This window comes from Mesoplodon bidens (assembly GCF_964165515.1).
Source record: "Mesoplodon bidens genome assembly, chromosome: 3".
NCBI classification, from domain to species: domain Eukaryota; kingdom Metazoa; phylum Chordata; class Mammalia; order Artiodactyla; family Ziphiidae; genus Mesoplodon; species Mesoplodon bidens.
In genome coordinates, this window is record NC_138178.1 from 149179960 (window position 1) to 149200103 (window position 20144).

Genomic DNA, 20144 nt, shown 5'->3' on the forward strand with positions numbered 1-20144 from the left:
ACAGAAAGCCAAACAAGTTATTTTGGCACTGATAATTTATCTGCTTATGACCATCCCTACTCTTTTGTTTCAAAAAGGATTCAAGGCTACTTATTTTTTTAAAAAATACAAAACAAGGGCTTCCCTGGTGGCGCAGTGGTTGAGAGTCTGCCTGCCGATGCAGGGGACACGGGTTTGTGCCCCGGTCCGGGAGGATCCCACATGCCGCCGAGCGGCTGGGCCCATAAGCCATGGCCGCTGGGCCTGCGCGTCCAGAGTCTGTGCTCCGCAACGGGAGAGGCCACAACAGTGAGAGGCCCGCGTACCACAAAAAAAAAAAAAAAAAAAAAAAAACACAAAACAAAAAGTAAGTGGATAAAAATAAACGACCATTATATTATCCACTGCTATAAACTATGAAGAGTGTATTTTAACAGCAATAAAACTCTCCTGGGTCAATTTGCCTAATGCAGACCTTAAAGGTAGTTTTCTATTAGAATGATTACCAGAGAATTAACAACTTCTAATTTAAAGAAGAGGATTAAAAGCAAAACAACCAGAAAAAGACAAAAACAATTTTTTCAAGGATTTCAGTAAGTTCCAAGACCCCACAGCTCCCTGGGGAGAGCCCAAAACACATGCTTAAACAGGTAACTCCTGGGGCTTCCCTGGTGGCGCAGTGGTTGAGAGTCCGCCTGCCGATGCAGGGGACACGAGTTCGTGCCCTGGTCCGGGAAGATCCCACATGCCGTGGAGCGGCTGGGCCCGTGAGCCATGGCTGCGGAGCCTGTGCTCCGCAACAGGAGACGCCACAACAGTGAGAGGTCCGCGTACCACACACACACAAAAAAAACAGGTAACTCCTTCCCATGCACAGAGCAGTGGGCCCACATCTCAGTACAGCACAGACCCTGCCTCAGAGAACAGAAAATATAGGAGCCAGCTAAACTCTGAGGACAGCAGTTACCAAGAAGCCTCAAAACTCCAGCTGACCAGGCTCATTTTTATCACAGAAAGCTTCATGAATCATATCACCTCATAAGGATACACTATAATTCTTTTTCTCAAAAGTACCTAACGATGGGACTTCCCAGTGGTGCAGTGGTTAAGAATCCACCTGCCAATGCAGGGGACACAGGTTCAATCCCTGGTCCGGGAAGATCCCACATGCCGCAGAGCAACTAAGCCCGCGCACCACAACTACTGAGCCTGCGCTCTAGAGCCCGCGAGCCACAACTACTGAGCATGCGTGCCACAACTACTGAAGCCTGCGTGCCTAGGGCCCGTGCTCCACAAGAGAAGCCACCGCAATGAGAAGCCCGCGCACCGCAACAAAGAGTAGCCCCCGCTTGCCAGAACTAGAGAAAGCCTGCGCGCAGCAACGAAGACCCAATGTAGCCATAAATAAATAAATAAATAAATAAATAAATAAATAAATAATAAATGAACGAATGAATGAATTTTTTTTTTTTTAAAGTACCTAACAAACTGGCCTGGAGTAGGACATCCAAGACACCTGAGGGTAGAATCCCTGACCACTAGCTACTGCTTAGAGCACTCAGTGTCCCTGAAGGTCTTATTTAAACTTTAAGCTGGGTTATCTTTGAGAAAACCTAAGGAACTCTGTAATCCAGCCATTGGCCTAGTCGTCAATATTCATACTTATCAGATTTTACAGCCCTTTGTATAACGTAGCATGGATCCGGCCTCTTTTAAGAATGCTTGCAGTACTTGGGTGTAATCTTCCACTTGACTACCTTTGAGCCATGACATGGACACTAGCCAATAAATCTAAGTATACTTTAACCTCAAATTCTAATTAGAAATATGTATTTCATGACTTATTCAAATATCATCATTTTTCATAGTTTTTTTCCCTCAACATTATTCACATTAGTTAACACTTACGGAACATTTACTATATACCACGTACTTTGCTTCTTAACGTATGCGTTCTCATTTAATCCCCTCCTCAACTTCATTAGGAACATCCTACTATCGCCCCTTTTTTACAGACGAGGAAAAAGGTCTGAAGAAGTACAGTAAGGGCAAGGATTGTTGTCTATCTTACTCTCCACTGTATTCCCAGCACCTGAAACTCTACCTGGCACAAAGATTCACTCATTTATTTGTTGAATGAATGAATAAACGAAAGACAAACTAATTTCCTAAGACCAAGCAGGTAAATGGCAGAAATGGGATTCCAACACAAGTCTGTCTGACTCCAAAGCCCAAGCTTTTATAGTCCATTCAGGCTGCTATAACAAAATACCACAGACTGGCCATATTATTAACAACAGAAATTTATTCCCCACAGTTCTGCAGGCTGGAAGTCCAAGATCAGGGTGCCAGCATGGTGGCCTTTCAGTGAGGGCCTGCTTTCTGGTTCACAGATGGTACCTTCTCACTGTGTCCTCTCTTGGTGGAAGGGGCTAGGGAACTCTCTGGGGCTTCTTCTTTTTATTTTTTTTTAACATCTTTGTTGGAGTATAGTTGCTTTACAATTTTGTGTTAGTTTCTGCTGTATAACAGAGTCAATCAGCCATATGTATACATATATCCCCATATCCCCTCCCTCTCACGTCTCCCTCCCTATCCCACTCTGGGCCTTCTTTTATAAGAGCACTTTTATAATGTCACTCATGAGGGCTCCATCTTGATGACCCAATCACCTCCCAAAAGCCCTCCATCACATTGGGCATTAGGATTTCAACATATGAATTTTGGGAGGATACAAACATCCAGCCTTTACCAAGCACTATGCAAAAACCATAAACCTTTTTTGAGGGGTAACTTTTCATCCACCACCCCCCCTTTTTCTTTTTAACTTTTCATTTTGATATAATTTCCAACTCGTAGAAAAGTTGCAAGAACAGTACAAGGAACTCCCATATACAATTTACCCAGATTCATAAACTGTTTACATTATGTCCCACTGCAAACTTTTTAAACTCAATGGATTAAGCAAATCAGCATATGCCCAGAGTCTGTTGCTGGGTAAACCAGGGCTGACCTAGCTTTATGCAAAAGCGCTCCTCCTATCCCTTCCAGTCTCAGGCTCTATGCCCTAACCCTCAGGGCACCCTCAAATCCCTAGCTCAAGTCTTCATGTCCACACTTGCTGTCCCTTCTCCAAATCCCACACTCCCAGCACTGCCCCAAAGACCCTGCTCCCTCCCTGCTCCTCTGACCTCAGTCTGCAGGCATGGTGACACAGAGGTATACACAGAGCAAACTGCAAAAAAGGAAGCAGAACTGGCAGGAACTGATTTGATGAATTCATTATAAAGAATGGTAAAATAAGGTTTTTCTCCAAGATGAGGACCTGTCACCTTTTAACTGTCATCCAAGATTCCTCCGTACTCGTGTTCCTGGCAAGATGAGGCCATTCAACAGGTGCAAACTCCACTCATGCCCTTCCTTTCATATATCCTCTCTTTCAAGCCCAGATTTCTAATCACCAGCACCGACCAAAGCTGGAGAATTGAGTGTTCTTACCACCCACTGGTACATCAATGAGAAGCACTCGGGGCAGAAGCCAACTGACCTTCAGGGCTTTGAAGATGACCCCCGGGTGCCGGGGAGAACGGGTGGTGTTATTCTCTAGTTGTTGCTCCAAAGCACGCCGAAGACCAGAAAAGTCTGTGGGAGGATTGTATGTCCTCGTTCCCTTGTAATGAATAGAACTGAAGGCTTCAGGGAAGCGGCCCAGCTTCCGGAACCGGTCCTGGATGAGCTTCTCGGGCACCTCGGAGGGGTGATCTGGACAAGCAGAAACAGGTATGTGAACAGTGGCCTCTCTTTAAAAGAAAAAAAAAAGTCGCCTATCTTTCATTATTAAAGGGATATATAGTCTGACTCCGTAAATATAAAGTACATAAATAGGCAGAACTGATCTATGCTGTTGGAATTCAGGTTACCTTTGCCTAGAAGGGAGCACAAGCTGGGACGTGGGTGCCAGTGTGTCATGATCTAGTACTGAATTCACATGTATGCTCAGCTTGTGAAAATGCATCACATATACACTTTTGATATAATGTGCACTTTCTGGTATGTATGTTACACTTCAAGGAAGTGCCTTTTAAAAAAAAATGCGCTCACTGTAAAAAGTCCAAACGTGGACTTCCCTGGTGGCTCAGTGGTTAAGAATCCGCCTGCCAATGCAGGGGACACGGGTCCGATCCCTGGTCTGGGAAGATCCCACATGCCACAGAGCAACTAAGCCTGTGCACCACAACTACTGAGCCTGAGCCCTAGAGTCCATAAGCCACAACTAATGAGCCTGCGTGCCACAACTACTGAAACCCACGCGCCTAGAGCCCATGCTCCGCAACAGACAAGCCACCTCAATGAGAAGCCCACACACCACAACGAAGAGTAGCCCCCGCTCGCCACAACTAGAGAAAGCCCGCGTGCAGCAACAAAGACCCAACGCAGCCAAAAGAAATAATAAATAAATTTATTGAAAAAGAAAAAATCCAAACATGTCAAAGCATAAAAGGAAAGAAATGTACATCCTCTGCTCCCTCCTCCTCCTCGTCAAAGGTAACTACAGGCCAATGTTTCCCCTTTCAGACTTTCTTTTCCTACTCAATTACCAACACATTTACGCAACTTGCTTTCATCACTTAATAACATACTGTAAATATGTGTCCTTGTCATGTTATACTCTGAGACATTCCTTATTCTTTTTTAACAGCTACACAGTCTTCCATTCTACGGACGTATTCCACCAGTCACCTACGAACGAACATTTAAAATAAATAGCTACTTTGAAAGGGCTGGTCTTACACTGGTGAAGCTGTGGACAAACTGCCAACGTGTGAGGGTATCAGCCTCCCCATAGTTTCACCAACATTTATCCAGAAATTTGGGGAGTAGCAGTATAAACAGATGCAATAAATATTTTGGAGGTAAAACTTGGAAGGACTTTTTGTTTTAATTTCCTTTAATACGTTAACAACAAAATCACTCCAATTAACACTGGAAATGTGGCTTTAGCTCATATTTAAAGGTACAGTCATCAAAGAGAAGTAGCAAAAATTCTGCAGTCAATCCCTAACCCGATCTCATCCTGAACTTTTCCTGTGAGTCACTCTTGAAGGAAGGAGCAGCCCATCAGCAAGTGACTTCTCCCAAAGGCACCCAGAAGCCTGACCACCTTCACTTTCTCCCAACATCAGCTCACAGCTTGTCCCTGAACAAGTAATCGCTCCCAAATGATCACGGGAGCTTGGTCTGCTCATTTGTAAAACAGAGATAATTCATTTGCCTACTAACTCCCACCTAGGAATCCTCTGTCCAGAAAAAGACCAGGATCTAACAAAGTCCAAAAGTCTACAAGACAGAGAAATATGTAATTATCAATTTGCCCACAAATCTGGCACCTCTCCTACCCTGCATAAACTCTGGCTGTCTTGGTTCCATCTCAAGGTGTCAGGAAACAGTGATGGTATTCCAGAAACAACTCTGGATTTAGGAGTAAGAGACCTTGTGTTGAATCCCAATTTTGCAACCTGCTAGCTGGAACCTCCTTGGTTACATAACCTAAGCTGAGTTCAGTTTCTTCATCTGTAAAATATGGCTGCTGTTGACTGAGCTGAATAACAAAGATATCTTAAGTTAGCATTTATTTTTAGAAAGTGTTGGGACTTCCCTGGCAGTCGAGTGGTTAAGACTCCACACTTCCACTGCAGCGGGTGCAGGTTCGATCCCTGGTCAGGGAACTAAGATCCCACAATGCTGCATGTCGCAGCCAAAAAATAAAAATAAATTTAAAAACTAAATTCTAAAAAATATTTTTTAAATGTTATTTTTGTTATTCAGCATTTTTTTTTTTTGGCTGTGTTGGGTCTCCATTGCTGCGCGAGGGCTTCCTCTAGTTGCAGCGAGCGAGGACTACTCTTTGTTGCAGTGCGTGGGCTTCTCATTGCGGTGGCTTCTCTTGTTGGCAGCACAGGCTCTAGAGCGCAGGCTCAGTAGTTGTGGCACATAGGCTTCGCTGCTCCGCAACATGTGGGATCTTCCCGGACCAGGGCTCGAACCCATGTCCCCTGCATTGGCAGGTGGATTCTTAACCACTGCGCCACCAGGGAAGCCCTCAGCATTTATTTTTTAAAAAACAAATAAATAAACAAACACCTAACATAGTGCATGGCACACAGCCAAAAAAAAAGTTACTTTTGAAAGGCTAGTTATTTCAAAATCCTGAACTGGAAGTTAGACCTTCCCCTCACCAAAGTTGTAAAGATCCAAAGTGGCATAAAAATGCTGATCACAGGAGGCATCCTGAAGTCAGCATTTCCAACCCCCTCTCCTTATCTCAGAGTCACATGCTAATGAGGCTCTTCTTCCATTCCGGAATATTTAGATTTCTCATCTTCCCACTAGACCCAGGGCCTTCAGATTCTAACTCCTTAATACAGTCCCCGCCTGTCCACTTCCCGCCTACTGCCCCTGCCCTGGCTCAGGCCCCATCACTCCTCACCTAGTACGGTGATAACCTTCTGGCCATCTCCCTGCCTCCAGGCATGCCTCTCTAGTTCATCCTGCAAAAGGCAGCAGGGGATCTTTTGAAAATACAGATCTGATCACGTAACTCCCTGCTTAAAATCCTTCAGGGGCTCTTGTCATACCTGTGACCTAAATCAAGGCCATCCACCCATGATCTGATCCCTGAGTATGTCCACTACTCCCTCCCACACCATCTATGCTTCAGACACACTGAGCCCCTTCATTCAGCAAATATCTGATGAGAGCCTACTGTGTGTCAAGCACTCATCCAGGCTCTTCAAAGGCAGCAGTGAATAAGACAGGCAAGGTTCCTGCCTTCATGGAGTTTCCATTCCAAGGGGAAAAGGTCAAAAACAAGTAAGCAAACAAACAGGATGATTTCAGACAGCGACGGCTGCCCTGAGGCACATGAACAAGGTGATGCAGTAAGACTGTGACCACCAGGGTGCAAGAAGGACCACTTTAAAGGAGACACTTGGGAAAGGCTCCAATGGGGTGAGAGTTGAGCTGAATCTGAAAGAGGATGGCTAACTGGGGAAAGACTGTTCCAGGCAGACAGAGTAGCATATGCAAAGATGGGAACAGAGAAAAGGCTGGTATAGCTAGTGGAGAGAGTGAAAGGGGGTAACGAGAGAAAGAGTTCAGAAACAGAGGCAGGAGGTAAAGTGAGCACACCGTAATTAGGAGTTTAGTTTTTTTTTTTTTTTTTTGCTGCTTTGGGTCTTCATTGCTACACATGGGCTTTCTCTAGTTGCAGCAAGCGGGGGCTACTCTTTGTTGCGGTGCGCAGGCTTCTCATTGCAGTGGCTTCTTTTGTTGTGGAGCACAGGCTCTAGGCACGCGGGATTCAGTAGTTGTGGCATGCGGGCTCAGTAGTTGTGATTCGCAGGCTCTAGAGCTCAGGCTCAGTAGCTGCGCACGGGCTTAGTTGCTCCGCAGCATGTGGGATCTTCCCGGACCAGGGCTCGAATCCATGTGCCCTGCATTGGCAGGTGGATTCTTAACCACTGTACCACCAGGGAAGTCCTGGATTTTTATTTATTTATTTAGTTAGTTAGTTATTTTTGTCTGCATTGGGTCTTCATTGCTGTGCACAGGCTTTCTCTAGTTGAGGTGAGTGGGGGCTACTCTTTGTTGTGGTGCACAGGCTTCTCATTGCGGTGGCTTCTCTTGTTGTGGAGCACGGGCTCCAGTAGTTGTGGCACGTGGGCTCAGTAGTTGTGGCTCATGGGCTCTAGAGCACAGGCTTAGTAGTTGTGGCGCACGGGCTTAGTTGCTCCGCAGCATGTGGGATCTTCCCGGACCAGGGCTCAAACCCGTGTCGCCTACACTGGCAGGCAGATTCTTAACCACTGTGCCACCAGGGAAGCCCTGGATTTTATTTTGGACTTAGTGGAAAGCTATTGGCAGGTTGGAAGCAAGAGTATGACATGATCTAAATTATAAATTAAGCTTTTAAAAAGCATCACTCCCCATGCTTTGTGGAGGACGCAATTGAAGGGGGTGAGAATGGAATCCAGGAACTCACTGTACAACTACCTACAGTTCCCTGGACACGACGAGCTTTTCAGAACACCAGGCGTTTGCTCTTTCTGGAGCATCCTTACTCCCCTCCTCTATCTAGCCGAGTCTCTAGAGTTCAAATGCCACCTCCTCTTTCCTAGATCCCATAAGGAGGTGTAAAGGGTCCCTCTTCTGCACTCTCACAGCTCCAGGACCTACATCCACCACAGAACAGAACACGTGTGGTCTCTCCAACTAGACTATCAGCTATTCGAGGGTGGGAACTGTTTTTGGTTTTTCAGCTTGGGGCCCCAGTGCTCAGCACATGACATTGTACACTTAATAGACTTTGTTGACTGAATGAACATAAATAATGTAACTGTTTTAGGGACCCACACTACCGTCCCCACCTGCATCCAATCACTGTCACTGCACCTGCTCCCTCATCCTCCCACTCAGGTGATGCTCTTGCTTCCCATTTCTTTAAGAAAACAGAAACAATAAGGCAACTTCCACACACACATCCACCACATCTACCTACTTACCAGTAACCAGGTCCATATAATCTACCTTCTCTCCTGCTGTTATGGATGAACTGTCCGTGCCCCTAAGGTCATCCCTCCACCTGTACATCACTCCTGCTCTCTCTCTTACATCTGCACTTCTTCTTTTGTAGTGAATCATTCCCATCAGTACACAAGTACCCGCAATACCTCACATCTTACATTTTTAAAAAGGGAAAGAAAACTCCTTGAAGCCCCAAATCAGCCTCCAGCTATCACTTCATGTGTCTGCTTCCCTTTATAGAAAGAACTCTTTGAAAGAGGTGAATATACTACCTTAAGTTTTCTCCTTCTGTTCTCTTGATCCCACTCTGATTAGGCTTTCATGCCCACCATCCCTGGGAAACAGTCTTATCCAGATTCCCAAGGACCTTTAAATCGCCAAAGCCAACAGGCAATTCTCAGTCCACATCCTGATCATGAGCAGATTCTGACACGGTTAATCACTCCATCCCTCTTGAGACACTTCCTTATGTCTTGCCCAAGCAGAAATTTTTCTGGGCAATCTACCACCACCAAGTTGCTACTGCGGCCCAGTGTACCCAGGAAGGTCAAAGTGTGACATAGTACCCCATCTACTCACCAGAGCCTAGCAGCTGAGTGTGCACAGTCTCGTGGAAAATGATAACAGCAGGGCCCAGGGTGGACAGGGGGACATCCAGGCCACAGCGGGCAGTGGTAGCCTTGAGCTCCTTGGTGAAGTGCTTCAGATAAGCTTCTGAGGCATCTCCGAGGAACTTGAAGAGGTCATTGTGCAGTCGGTCTGCGTGAGTTCGATAGATGACGAGGTCTGAGATGGCCAGGACCTTAAGCAGCAGCCGTGTTCTCTGGCTTAGATTCACTGTAGCCCCCAAGAGCCCTTCTGTGTCTATCACTGCTACTTTGTGGACTGGGTCATATGCTGCCCACACTCCCACAGTGCAGGACTCCTGGGCAGGGGAGGTTTTGAAGACTTCCCGGCCATAAAAGAAAGTGTGGTTGAGGGTATGAGACTTCCCATCCCCAGTATTTCCAAAAATGGAAACCACTTTCAGATGCTGATCAGGTTTGCAGTCCAATTTCCTAATAAAGTCCTCTTCATTCGTTACCTTCCCAAAAAAAGGAAAAAAAAAAAAAGACAATGAAATATGGAAACTGCAAAATAGCTAGAAACACCTGCAAGAAGAACAAGTGCTTCCCAGGGCCCCTTAATTGACCTGTCAAGGTGGCAAGGAAAAGAAGTCCCAGGATAAAAGCCTCTCACCCAGCACTTACCCCTAGCAAACAGCTAACGGGAACTTTTAAAGCCTCAGTATAAGAACTTAGTGTTCATGAAAGAGCTAAAACTATAAACTCTTAGAAGAAGACATAGGAGGAAATTTTATGACCATGGATTAGGCAATGCTTCTTAGAAATGACACCAAAAGCAATACAATAAAAGAAAAAATAGATAAAATGAACTTCATCAAAATTTAAAGCTTTTATTCTGCAAAGGATTCCATCATGTGAAAAGACAACCCAAAGAATGGGAAAAATATTTGCAAATCACATATCTGATAAGGGACCAGTGGTCCAGAATATAGAAATAATTCCTATAACTCAACAAGAAAAAAATAACCTAATTAAATATTAAGCAAAAAATCTGCATAGACATTTCTCCAAAGAAGATATATAAATGGTCAATAAGCACATGAAAAGATACTCAACACCACAGTCATCAGGGAAATGCAAATCAAAACCACAACGAGATATCCCTTCACACCCACTAGGATGGCTATGATCAAAAAGATAATAGCAAGTTTTGGTGAGAATATGTAGAAATTTCAATGCTCATACACTGCTGGTGAGAATGCTAAATGGCACAGCCACGCTGGAAAACAGTGTGGCAGCTTCTCAAAAAGTGAAACATAGACTCACCATATGTCTCAGTAGTTCCACTCCTAGGTATAAACCCAAGAGAACTAAAAACACACGTGCACACAAAAGTTGAACATGAATGTTCATAGCAGCATTATCCATAATAGCCAAAGGTGGAAACAAGCCACATGTCCATCAACTGATGAATGGATAAACAAAATGTGGTATATCATACAATGAAATATTATTCAACCATAAAAAGGAAGTACTGATATATGCTACAACGTGGATGAAACTTAAAAACATTCTATTAAGTGAAAGAAGCCTGACACAAAATGTTACATATTCTATAATTCCATTTATATGAAATGTCCACAACAGGCCAATTCATAGAGACAAAAAGTATGTTAGTGGTTGCCAGAGGCTAGGGGAAGCAGGAATAGGGAGTGACTGCTAATGGTACAGGGTTTCTATTTGGGGTGATGAAAATGTTCTGGAATTAGATAGTGCTAAGGGCTGTACAACTTTATAAATATACTAAAAACACTGAGTTGAAGAATTGTATGCTTTAAAAGGATGACAAATACATGGTATGTGAATTACATCTAAATAAAACTGTTTAAAAAATAAAAAAATAAAATAAATAAAATAAAACTGTTTAAAAAAAAGAAGAAGAACTTATTAGTCAAACGTCATCCATCCACAATTCCTCTCTACAGTTTAAAGAACACTGCAGTCCTTGTAAAAAGTCAGGCCAGGGGACTTCCCTGGTGGTCCAGTGGGTAAGACTCCACGCTCCCAATACAGGAGGCCGAGGTTCAATCCCTGGTCGGGGAACTAGATCCTGCATGCACGCTGCAACTAAGAAGTCCTCATGCCACAATGAAGATCCCATGTGCTGCAACTAAGACCCGGCGCAGCATGAATGTGTGAATGAATGAATAAATAAATCAATCTTAAAAAAAAAAAAAAAGTTATGCCAGGAAGGAAGAGACCTGGTGCCAGTGAGATCCCAGACTGCAGTTCCAGAAAGATGCTCAGGGTCTCTAACTCTTATAATACAGAACCCCAGGGTCAAAGCTCCTCGTTCAGATAGGCAGTGTTCCACTCCAGCTAAAGGAGTGATGAACCTTTACACCTAGCATCCTCCAGCCACAAGAGGAAAAACACTGCTGTCATGGTCACTGTCACTGTCATTGTTCTGTCATTAACACAGTTCAGCTGGGAACTATATTTCCTAGAATCCCTTTCCCCCTACGATTCTGGGTTAGAGTTGGCCAAGAGGAACGTGCATAAAATTTGGAAGGCGGAAGTGAAGGGCTGGCCATCCCTTTCTGAAGGTCTTTTCACAGTCAGATACAGTACAAGTCATAATCAGAGGGGCCCTGTCAGTTCTCCCGCTGGATTCCCCAGGTCCCAAATCTTTTCTGTGTGTATTTTTGTTCCAAAGGCCCACACCTGCAACTCTTCTTCAGAGGCCGGTTATCAGGCTACTACAGTTAGTCAAAATCACCTGGGAGTTTACGGCCCCTGAGGACGACCCTTGGAAATGACCTATGGCTGCAAACATCACGAAAGCTATGAGGCCACTCACATGCCAGAGCTCCCCTGGGGGCCAGGCTGGAGTGGGCTTTGGAGGCCTGGTTGCATCCTGCCTACACCACCCACAATAAGTCACTCACACAGGACCCTGATTCTCAAGAGTCTGCTGGTTTGATAAAGAGAAGTTAGAGAAATGTAGACAGACCACTGGGTGTGATAATATGATGTCTTCATTTCTCATAACTCATCAGGATGGTAAACCACTCATTATTCTATTAATAACATCACTACTGCTATATTAATAGCCTTAATGTTAATGGTAATATTAATAATTTCATTTACTGAATGCCCACTGCAGTGACAGTGCCCTTCACTAGATCCATGAGGGCAGAACTGAGTCTATCTTTACATCCCTAGTACTTCGGACACAGCCTGGCACATAAGAGGAGTTCAATATCTAGTTACTGAATGAATGAATGCCAGGCACCTTGCTAGGTACTTTAACCACTTTTCTCCACCCTGTATCTTCCACAGGGCTTAACACACAGCAGCATTTGATAATGGGCTCACTGATCTCCCAAGCAACCGAGAGGAACAAGAAGTTACACAGAACAGCCCATTCTGGACTGGTGTCACTCAGTCAGCCTTGTTCCCAGCTGCTAAGCTGGACACAAAAGAAACAAAACAAAATCTCCATAAACCTCTACCAGCAAGGAGTCAGATAAGGTCAGAGTGGCCGGCTGCAAAAGCCATGAAACAGTCCTGGGGAAGAAGACTAAGCCCAGGAGTTTTCTCCCCTGGAAATCTACTCCTTCATGAATCTGTTACCCAAAAAACAACAACTGCTATCCAGGATACTCAAGAGTGGGCACCTGAAAAGGGGCCTGTAGGAGCCGTTAGGTACAGAATTAAGTGTCTCAAGATTCATATTGATTAAGTACCACCAAATGACATACATAATATATAGAAATAACTCATTCGAGTCAGCATTTGGGGATACTATTTTGGAACCAGGTATCCTGGGGTATGTTAAACATACAAGTTCATGTGTTGGGCATGTGCAGATGGGTCCAGTGCAAAGAATTCTGGGAGGTGGAGCTCAAACCTCAGGCCGATTTTTCTACCAAGGAGCCCTAGATGATCATTTAATATGCACTGATGGCACTTTTTCACATGTAAAATGAGGATATAACCATCTTTGCCTTCCCTGACTGGGTATTGGTTGCTAATCAAATCAACAGATAAATGAGAAAATGCCTGGCAAACTGAAACCATGCTTCATTTTTCCTTCTGCATTTCACATTATTTTGCTCCCTGTTACTCTATTCAATTCATCCTTACCCTGTGGGCATTTTCCCTTGAGCCAGGAAGGAGAGAACAGCCTAGGTGGTAACAAGACTGGTTTTCAATCAGGGGAGGAGAAGGTCAAGAAAAGATAAGAAGGACTTCCCTGGTGGCACAGTGGTTAAGAATCCGCCTGCCAGGGCTTCCCTGGTGGCGCAGTGGTTAAGAATCTGCCTGCCAATGCAGGAGACACAGGTTCGAGCCCTGGTCCAGGAAGATCCCACGTGCTGTGGTGCAACTAAGCCCGTGCGCCGCAACTACTGAGCCTGCGCTCTAGAGTCCACGAGCCACAACTACTGAAGCCCGCATGCCACAACTACTGAAGCCCGTGCGCCTAGAGCCCATGCTCCACAAAAAGAGAAGCCACAGCAATGAGAAGCCTGTGCACCGCAACGAGGAGTAGCCCCTGCTCACCACAACTAGAGAGAGCCCGCGCACAGCAACGAAGACGCAACACAGCCAGAAATTAATTAATTAATTAAAAAAATTTTTTAAAGGGCTTCCCTGGTGGCGCAGTGGTTGAGAGTCCACCTGCTGATGCAGGGGACACGGGTTCATGCCCTGGTCCGGGAAGATCCCACATGCTGCGGAGCAGCTGGGCCCGTGAGCCATGGCCGCTGAGCCTGCGCGTCTGGAGCCTGTGCTCCGCAACGGGAGAGGCCACAACAGTGAGAGGCCCACGTACCACAAAAAAAAAAAAAGAATCCGCCTGCCAATGCAGGGGACACAGGTTCGAGCCCTGCTCAGGGAAGATCCCACGTGCTGTGGAGCAACTAAGCTCGTGCGCCACTGAGCCTGTGCTCTAGAGCCCACGTGCCACAACTACTGAAGCCCGCGCGCCTAGAGCCCACGCTCCACAACAAGAGAAGCCACCAAAATGAGAAGCCCACGCACTGCAACGAAGAGTAGCCCCCCGCTCGCCCCAACTAGAGAAAGCCCGCGCGCAGCAACAAAGACCCAACACAGCCAAAAATAAATAAATGAATAAATAAATTTATTTTTAAAAAAAAGAAAACATAAGAAGATTCCTTTTTTTTTTTTTTAAATTATTATTATTATTATTTTTTAGATGTTGGGGGTAGGAGTTTATTAATTAATTTATTTATTTTTGGCTGTGCCGGGTCTTCGTTTCTGTGCGAGGGCTTTCTCTAGTTGTGGCAAGTGGGGGCCACTCTTCATCGCGGTGCGCGGGCCTCTCACTGTCGCAGCCTCTCTTGTTGCGGAGCACAGGCTCCAGACGCGCAGGCTCAGTAGTTGTGGCTCACGGGCCCAGTCGCTCCGCGGCATGTGGGATCCTCCCAGACCAGGGCTCGAACCCGTGTCCCCTGCATTAGCAGGCAGACTCTCAACCACTGCGCCACCGGGGAAGCCCCAGAAGATTCCTTTTGATGAAGGAAGGAAGGGGCCAGAGGGAGCTAGGCTGCGGCTCTACTCGTTCTGCCTGTCTGAATCAATGATCCCACTTTGCTCCATTCCTGGAGTGAAATAAGCTACTTGACTCTGAGCCCTGCCAACTGGCCAGCCCACCCAACTCGACATGTTGGAAATGGTCCTCGGCCCTTACATAACAGCAAAAGCAGGAGCAACACCCCAAAGCCGCTCCTCCCCAACCTCTGCCTTCAGTCCTCCTCCAGCTTGCGTGGACCTCAGGCAAGTCAGAACACCCAAATTCCACTCCTATCTTTGCCACTATGTGGCCTTGGAAAAGCTACTTAACTACTGAAGCCTCAGGGAAATGAGATAATAACAGATACTACTGAAAGGACTAAATGATAAAGCACACAAAGGGCACAGCACAACGCCTGGCAGCAGTAGGCACTTGATGAATATCACTCATTATCTGTAAAGACAAGCCCAGTGGGAAAGCCTCCAGGGGCACGGCAGCAGCACCAGCAGCGGGGCTCCGGCCTGCTTGTGGCTCTGAAGTTGCTCATCCAGGGACTAAAGTAGCCAATGTGGTGAGATCTAAACTGTTCTATCTGAAAATGAAAGATCTCACTGCTTGCTCCAGATAGCTCCTTTCCACTCCCGCTAAGGAAAGCAACATAGTATTATTAATACTGACTTTATAGCTGACTCTTAGTCAAGGTACTATCTAATATCATATCCATCTTGAAGAAACCAAACAGTACACCCCTCTCTCTATCACTGTCTCACCCACAAAGCTTTTCACTTTGTGTAGAGTTCCAAGGAGAGTTTCTAAAATGAAATGTAACAGTTCTTGATCATCTCCTCCACTGTTCCAATTCAGAGTTCAAAGCAGTTTACAGCAGTGCAAAGTCAACCTCTGCCCCAAGCAGGCAACGGGAATGATGACAGTCTCCCTCAAGAAATTCCTTCTTAGGGACTTCCCTGGTGGCACAGTGGTTAAGAATCTGCCTGCCAATGCAGGGAACACGGGTTCAACCCCTGGTCTGGGAAGATCCCACATGCCACGGAGCAACTAAGCCCATGTGCCACAACTACTGAGCCTGAGCTCTAGAGCCTGTGTGCCACAACTACTGAGCCTGCATGTCACAACTACTGAAGCCTGTGCCCCGCAACAAGGGAAGCCACCGCAATAAGAAGCCCACGCACCGCAACGAAGAGTAGCCCCCGCTCACCTCAACTAAAGAAAGACTGTGTGCAGCAACTAAGACCCAAAACAGCCAAAAATAAATAAAGTAAATAAATTTAAAAAAAAAAGAAATTCCGTCTTAGCCATCAGAGAATTATTCCAAGAAGAATGACCACATGGGCTTTGTTCTGAGGAGGCCTGGGAAGGGAAAAGCAAGAGATGGGATAGAAACTGAAGTAAAAAGCCTTGGAAGGAAGAAAGTTCAACAGAGCACAGAGACTGAAAGTTAAACTCCAAAGACACCGGCAAACACTCCAAAGGAAAGAAGCTCCGCACTGAGGTCCTTTCAGTTCTGGTCTCTCTGGGTGAAAAGGATCTGATTTGTACCAACAACAATCAGACAGTCCTCTAAATTTTTATGGTGTTCCCTTAGCTGAGGGCAAAAATCAGCTCCTTCCCCAAAGTAATGGAAAGGGCTAAGGGAAGCGTGGCTGCTCCCCACCACAACCTAAGGCTCATGATAAATCCCACCCCTGAGCCAACGAAGACGATTTTATATCTCTCCACTGAGATTCTAAAATTAATCTAAATTAATAAATTATTCCCAAAGTTAAGTTCCCGCTAATTACTTCTATGTGATGGTCTGTGGGTTATTCTGCTTTCATTCCGTTTTCTGCCTGAGTTCAGAGGAAGAGACAGAACCCAAAGAAACCAAAACAGATTCTCGATCTTATCAGAACTGGGACCACTATTCCAGAAGGAAACTAAAACTTGATTACTTCATTTAATCTGTAGACAAAAAAAAAAAAAAAAAAAAAGTTGCCTGCCATTTCAGTAAACAAAGAACGCTGCCTGCCATCCTGGTAAACAACGAATGTTGCCCCCATCAAGCCATCAGCCACGGCAGCCACCCCTCCCCCCTCCCCCCATGGTTCACCGTGAGGGGGATTCAGGATGGAGAAAAACAGGATACTGACCCTAGATAGTGAAGATGCATATCAAAGGAATGATTTCAGTGAGCGCAGACTCTTGCACGTTCCCATACACAGAAAAGCACTAAAATCATTAACTTGAGGTGTCTGTTCTTTGTGATTAGCAGTAATCTTTTGATGTTGGACGACAAGGTTTTGGGGGGGGTTTCCCAGCAAAAACTCCCATATATCCTGGATCCTCCCTTAACCCCTATGAAACAGCTCCTCAGAGCCATCTAAGAGGCTGTAGCCCAGGCTATAGTCCTCAGTAAGGTCACGGAGTAAAACATAATTCTCAGCTTTTAGGCTGTGTTTTTTTTTTTTTCAGTCCGCAAATCAACAGACATGTATCAAGCTTCATCTAGTGTCTGGCACTGACCTAATGATGTTAGACCAGCACAAGTATAGAATTTAGGTAACATTTTCCTTCTTCTGTGGGAAGGAAAGGAGAAGCGGAAAGTGAGGGAACTCAACCTCCAGCCAATGATTTCAGTCCATGGCCTAATTTTCAGGCAGACTTTTACTTAAACAGTGTCATACAGATCAGTAGCCCCTCCATTTTTAAAGTCCAAAACCAAAGGAGGTTCCATTCCAATAGCAAACTCCTATTGCCAGAAAGTTCTAGTAAGCCTGTTTCCCCCAACCCAACTAGTTCAGAAACTTACCTTTCATTCTATCCTCAAAGGAGTGTATATTTTTGTGTTTATCCATGTATGTGTCAATAGAGTTTCATGTTAAAACAACTGTTTCTCAATCAAATGTTTTCTTAAGACTGCTGAAGTCACAAGATTGGCCTTGCAAACACATGGAGCACATCTGATAAGGGCAAAGATCACTTTCTTCCACTCCAGTGTCCCCAAAGAGTTCCATTACTTGAGAGGTCAGGAATTCTCCTCCCATGTCTTCTAACTACCAGTGGTGCTTCTGACACATAACCTCACAGCGCTGCCTGCAGCTGCCCTCCTCCTCTAGCAGGAAAGAGAAATGTTTCTGTGTAGAGATGACCCACAAAATAAATTTTTTTTAAAGGGTCATTTTTAGCACCACGGTCAGTTTCTTTGACTTCACCCAACTCACCCAGTTCAGCTCTCCATTTATATCTCCATAAAAAGCTTTCCAAAGCCATGCTGAATTCTGAGGACAGACTGGAAATACCAAGTCATCCTCAAGGGACTCTTCCAAGGAGCTTCCAGATGGAAGATGGTATGCCCTTTTAAGTGGCATAGCATACCCATATCTGGCCAGCTATCAAAACAGACACAAGCTCTGGTAAAGGCTCTAGGACCTAGCAGTAACACCACCAGGCTAGACAGAAGACAAGAGCTGAGCACAGGGAACTATATTCAATATCCTATAATAAACCCCAATGGAAAATTTTTTTAAAAAGAAAGAGCTAGGGCTTCCCTGGTGGCGCAGTGGTTGAGAGTCCGCCTGCCGATGCAGGGGACACGGGTTCGTGCCCCTATCCCGGAAGATCCCACATGCCGCGGAGCGGCTGGGCCCGCGAGCCATGGCCGCGGAGCCTGTGTGTCCGGAGCCTGTGCTCCGCAACGGGAGAGGCCACAGCAGTGAGAGGCCCGCGTACAGCAAAAAAAAAAAAAAAAAAAAAAGAAAGAGCTAGGCCATCATCAAAAACAATAAATGCTGGAGAGGGTGTGGAGAAAAGGGAACCCTCCTGCACTGTTGGTGGGAATGTAAATTGATACAGCCACTATGGAGAACAGTATGGAGGTACCTTAAAAAACTAAAAATAGAACTACCATATGACCCAGCAATCTCACTACTGGGCATATACCCTCAGAAAACCGTTATTCAAAAAGATACATGTGGGGCTTCCCTGGTGGCGCAGTGGTTGAGAGTCCGCCTGCCGATGCAGGGGACACGGGTTCGTGCCCCGGTCTGGGAAGATCCCACATGCCGCGGAGCGGCTGGGCCCGTGAGCCATGGCCGCTGGGCCTGCGCGTCCGGAGCCTGTGCTCCACGACGGGAGAGGCCACGGCGGTGAGAGGCCCGCGTACCGCAAAAAAAAAAAAAAAAAGATACATGTACCACAATGTTCACTGCAGCACTATTTACAATAGCCAGGATATGGAAGCAAACTAAATGTCCATCAACAGATGAATGGATAAAGATGTGGAACATATATACAATGGAATATTACTCAGCCATAAACAATAATGAAATTGAGTTACTTGTAATGAGATGGATGGACCTAGAGTCTGTCATACAGAGTAAACTAAGAAAGAAAAACAAATACCATATGCTAACGCATATATACGGAATCTAGAAAAATGGTACTGATGAACCTAGTGACACAGCAGGAATAAAGACACAGATGTAGAGAACAGACTTGAGGCCACAGGGGGGAAGGGAGGCTGCAACGAAGTGAGAGAGTGGTATGGACATATATACACTACCAAATGTAAAATAGATAGCTAGTGGGAAGCAGCTGCACAGCACAGGGAGACCAGCTCAGTGCTTTGTGACCACCTAGAGGGGAGGGATAGGGAGGGTGGGAGGGAGCCTCAAGAGGGAGGGGATATGGGGATATATGTATACATAGAGCTGATTCACTCTGTTGTACAGCAGAAACTAACACAACATGGTAAAGCAATTATACTCCAATAACGATGTTAAAAAAAAAAAAAAAAAAAAAGAGCTACGTTCAGATCCACCTCTACCTGGATCACACTACGGACCATTTACTCAACCCTTGCTCACAGCCTCCATTCCTCACCCACCATCTCTGATAACATTTTCCCATTATTCCTGGTTCCGAGCTTCCCACTACAATGTACTCCAGGCTGGCAAGGGTCTGGGCTATGTTGTTCACCACTGTAGCCCTAGCACAGAGCCTGACACGTAACAGGAAATCTACACTTATTTGTTAAATGAATGAATGGACACAGCACAGAATGTCTAAATGCTACATTCCCTCTGGGGAAGGGAATAGCGTAGTGTTACCATTAAGGGTCCAATCTGCCTCGACCACTCACTGACTTTAGAATAGAGAAGTTATTTAACTTCTCTGGGCCTCTGTTTTCTCTCCTGTAAAATGAAGATAACAACGCAATCTACTTTACGGGGTCACTGTGAGGATTAAGTGAGTTAATGCACATCAAGCACTCAGCACAGTGGAAGCATGCAGTAAATGTGAGAGAAGTGCTGACTGACATTGCTGCTGCAGTTGCCCTAGTCTGCCTCTAGACCACACTCATCACCACCACCACAGAATTTCATTATATTATCTATCCCAAGCAAAAACCCTCCTGAGGGAAGGTTTCCAATAAATGCCTCCTTAAAGAATCAGGGATAATGGGACAAGGAAGAAACTTA

The 20144-nt window shown here is 45.4% G+C and overlaps 1 protein-coding gene across 6 annotated transcripts in view; it reads right to left on the minus strand.

Moving 5' to 3' along the window:
- ZFYVE1 (zinc finger FYVE-type containing 1) overlaps positions 1–20144 on the minus strand; it is a 50339-nt gene that overhangs the window by 16845 nt on the left and 13350 nt on the right. For all 6 annotated transcript variants that reach the window (XM_081229301.1, XM_081229302.1, XM_081229305.1 and 3 more), the window contains exons 3-4: positions 9142–9646; positions 3527–3741 (exon numbers count right to left, since the gene is read on the minus strand). In XM_081229301.1, the coding sequence (XP_081085427.1) occupies positions 3527–3741; positions 9142–9646 (720 nt within the window). The remainder of the gene's footprint in view (positions 1–3526; positions 3742–9141; positions 9647–20144) is intronic.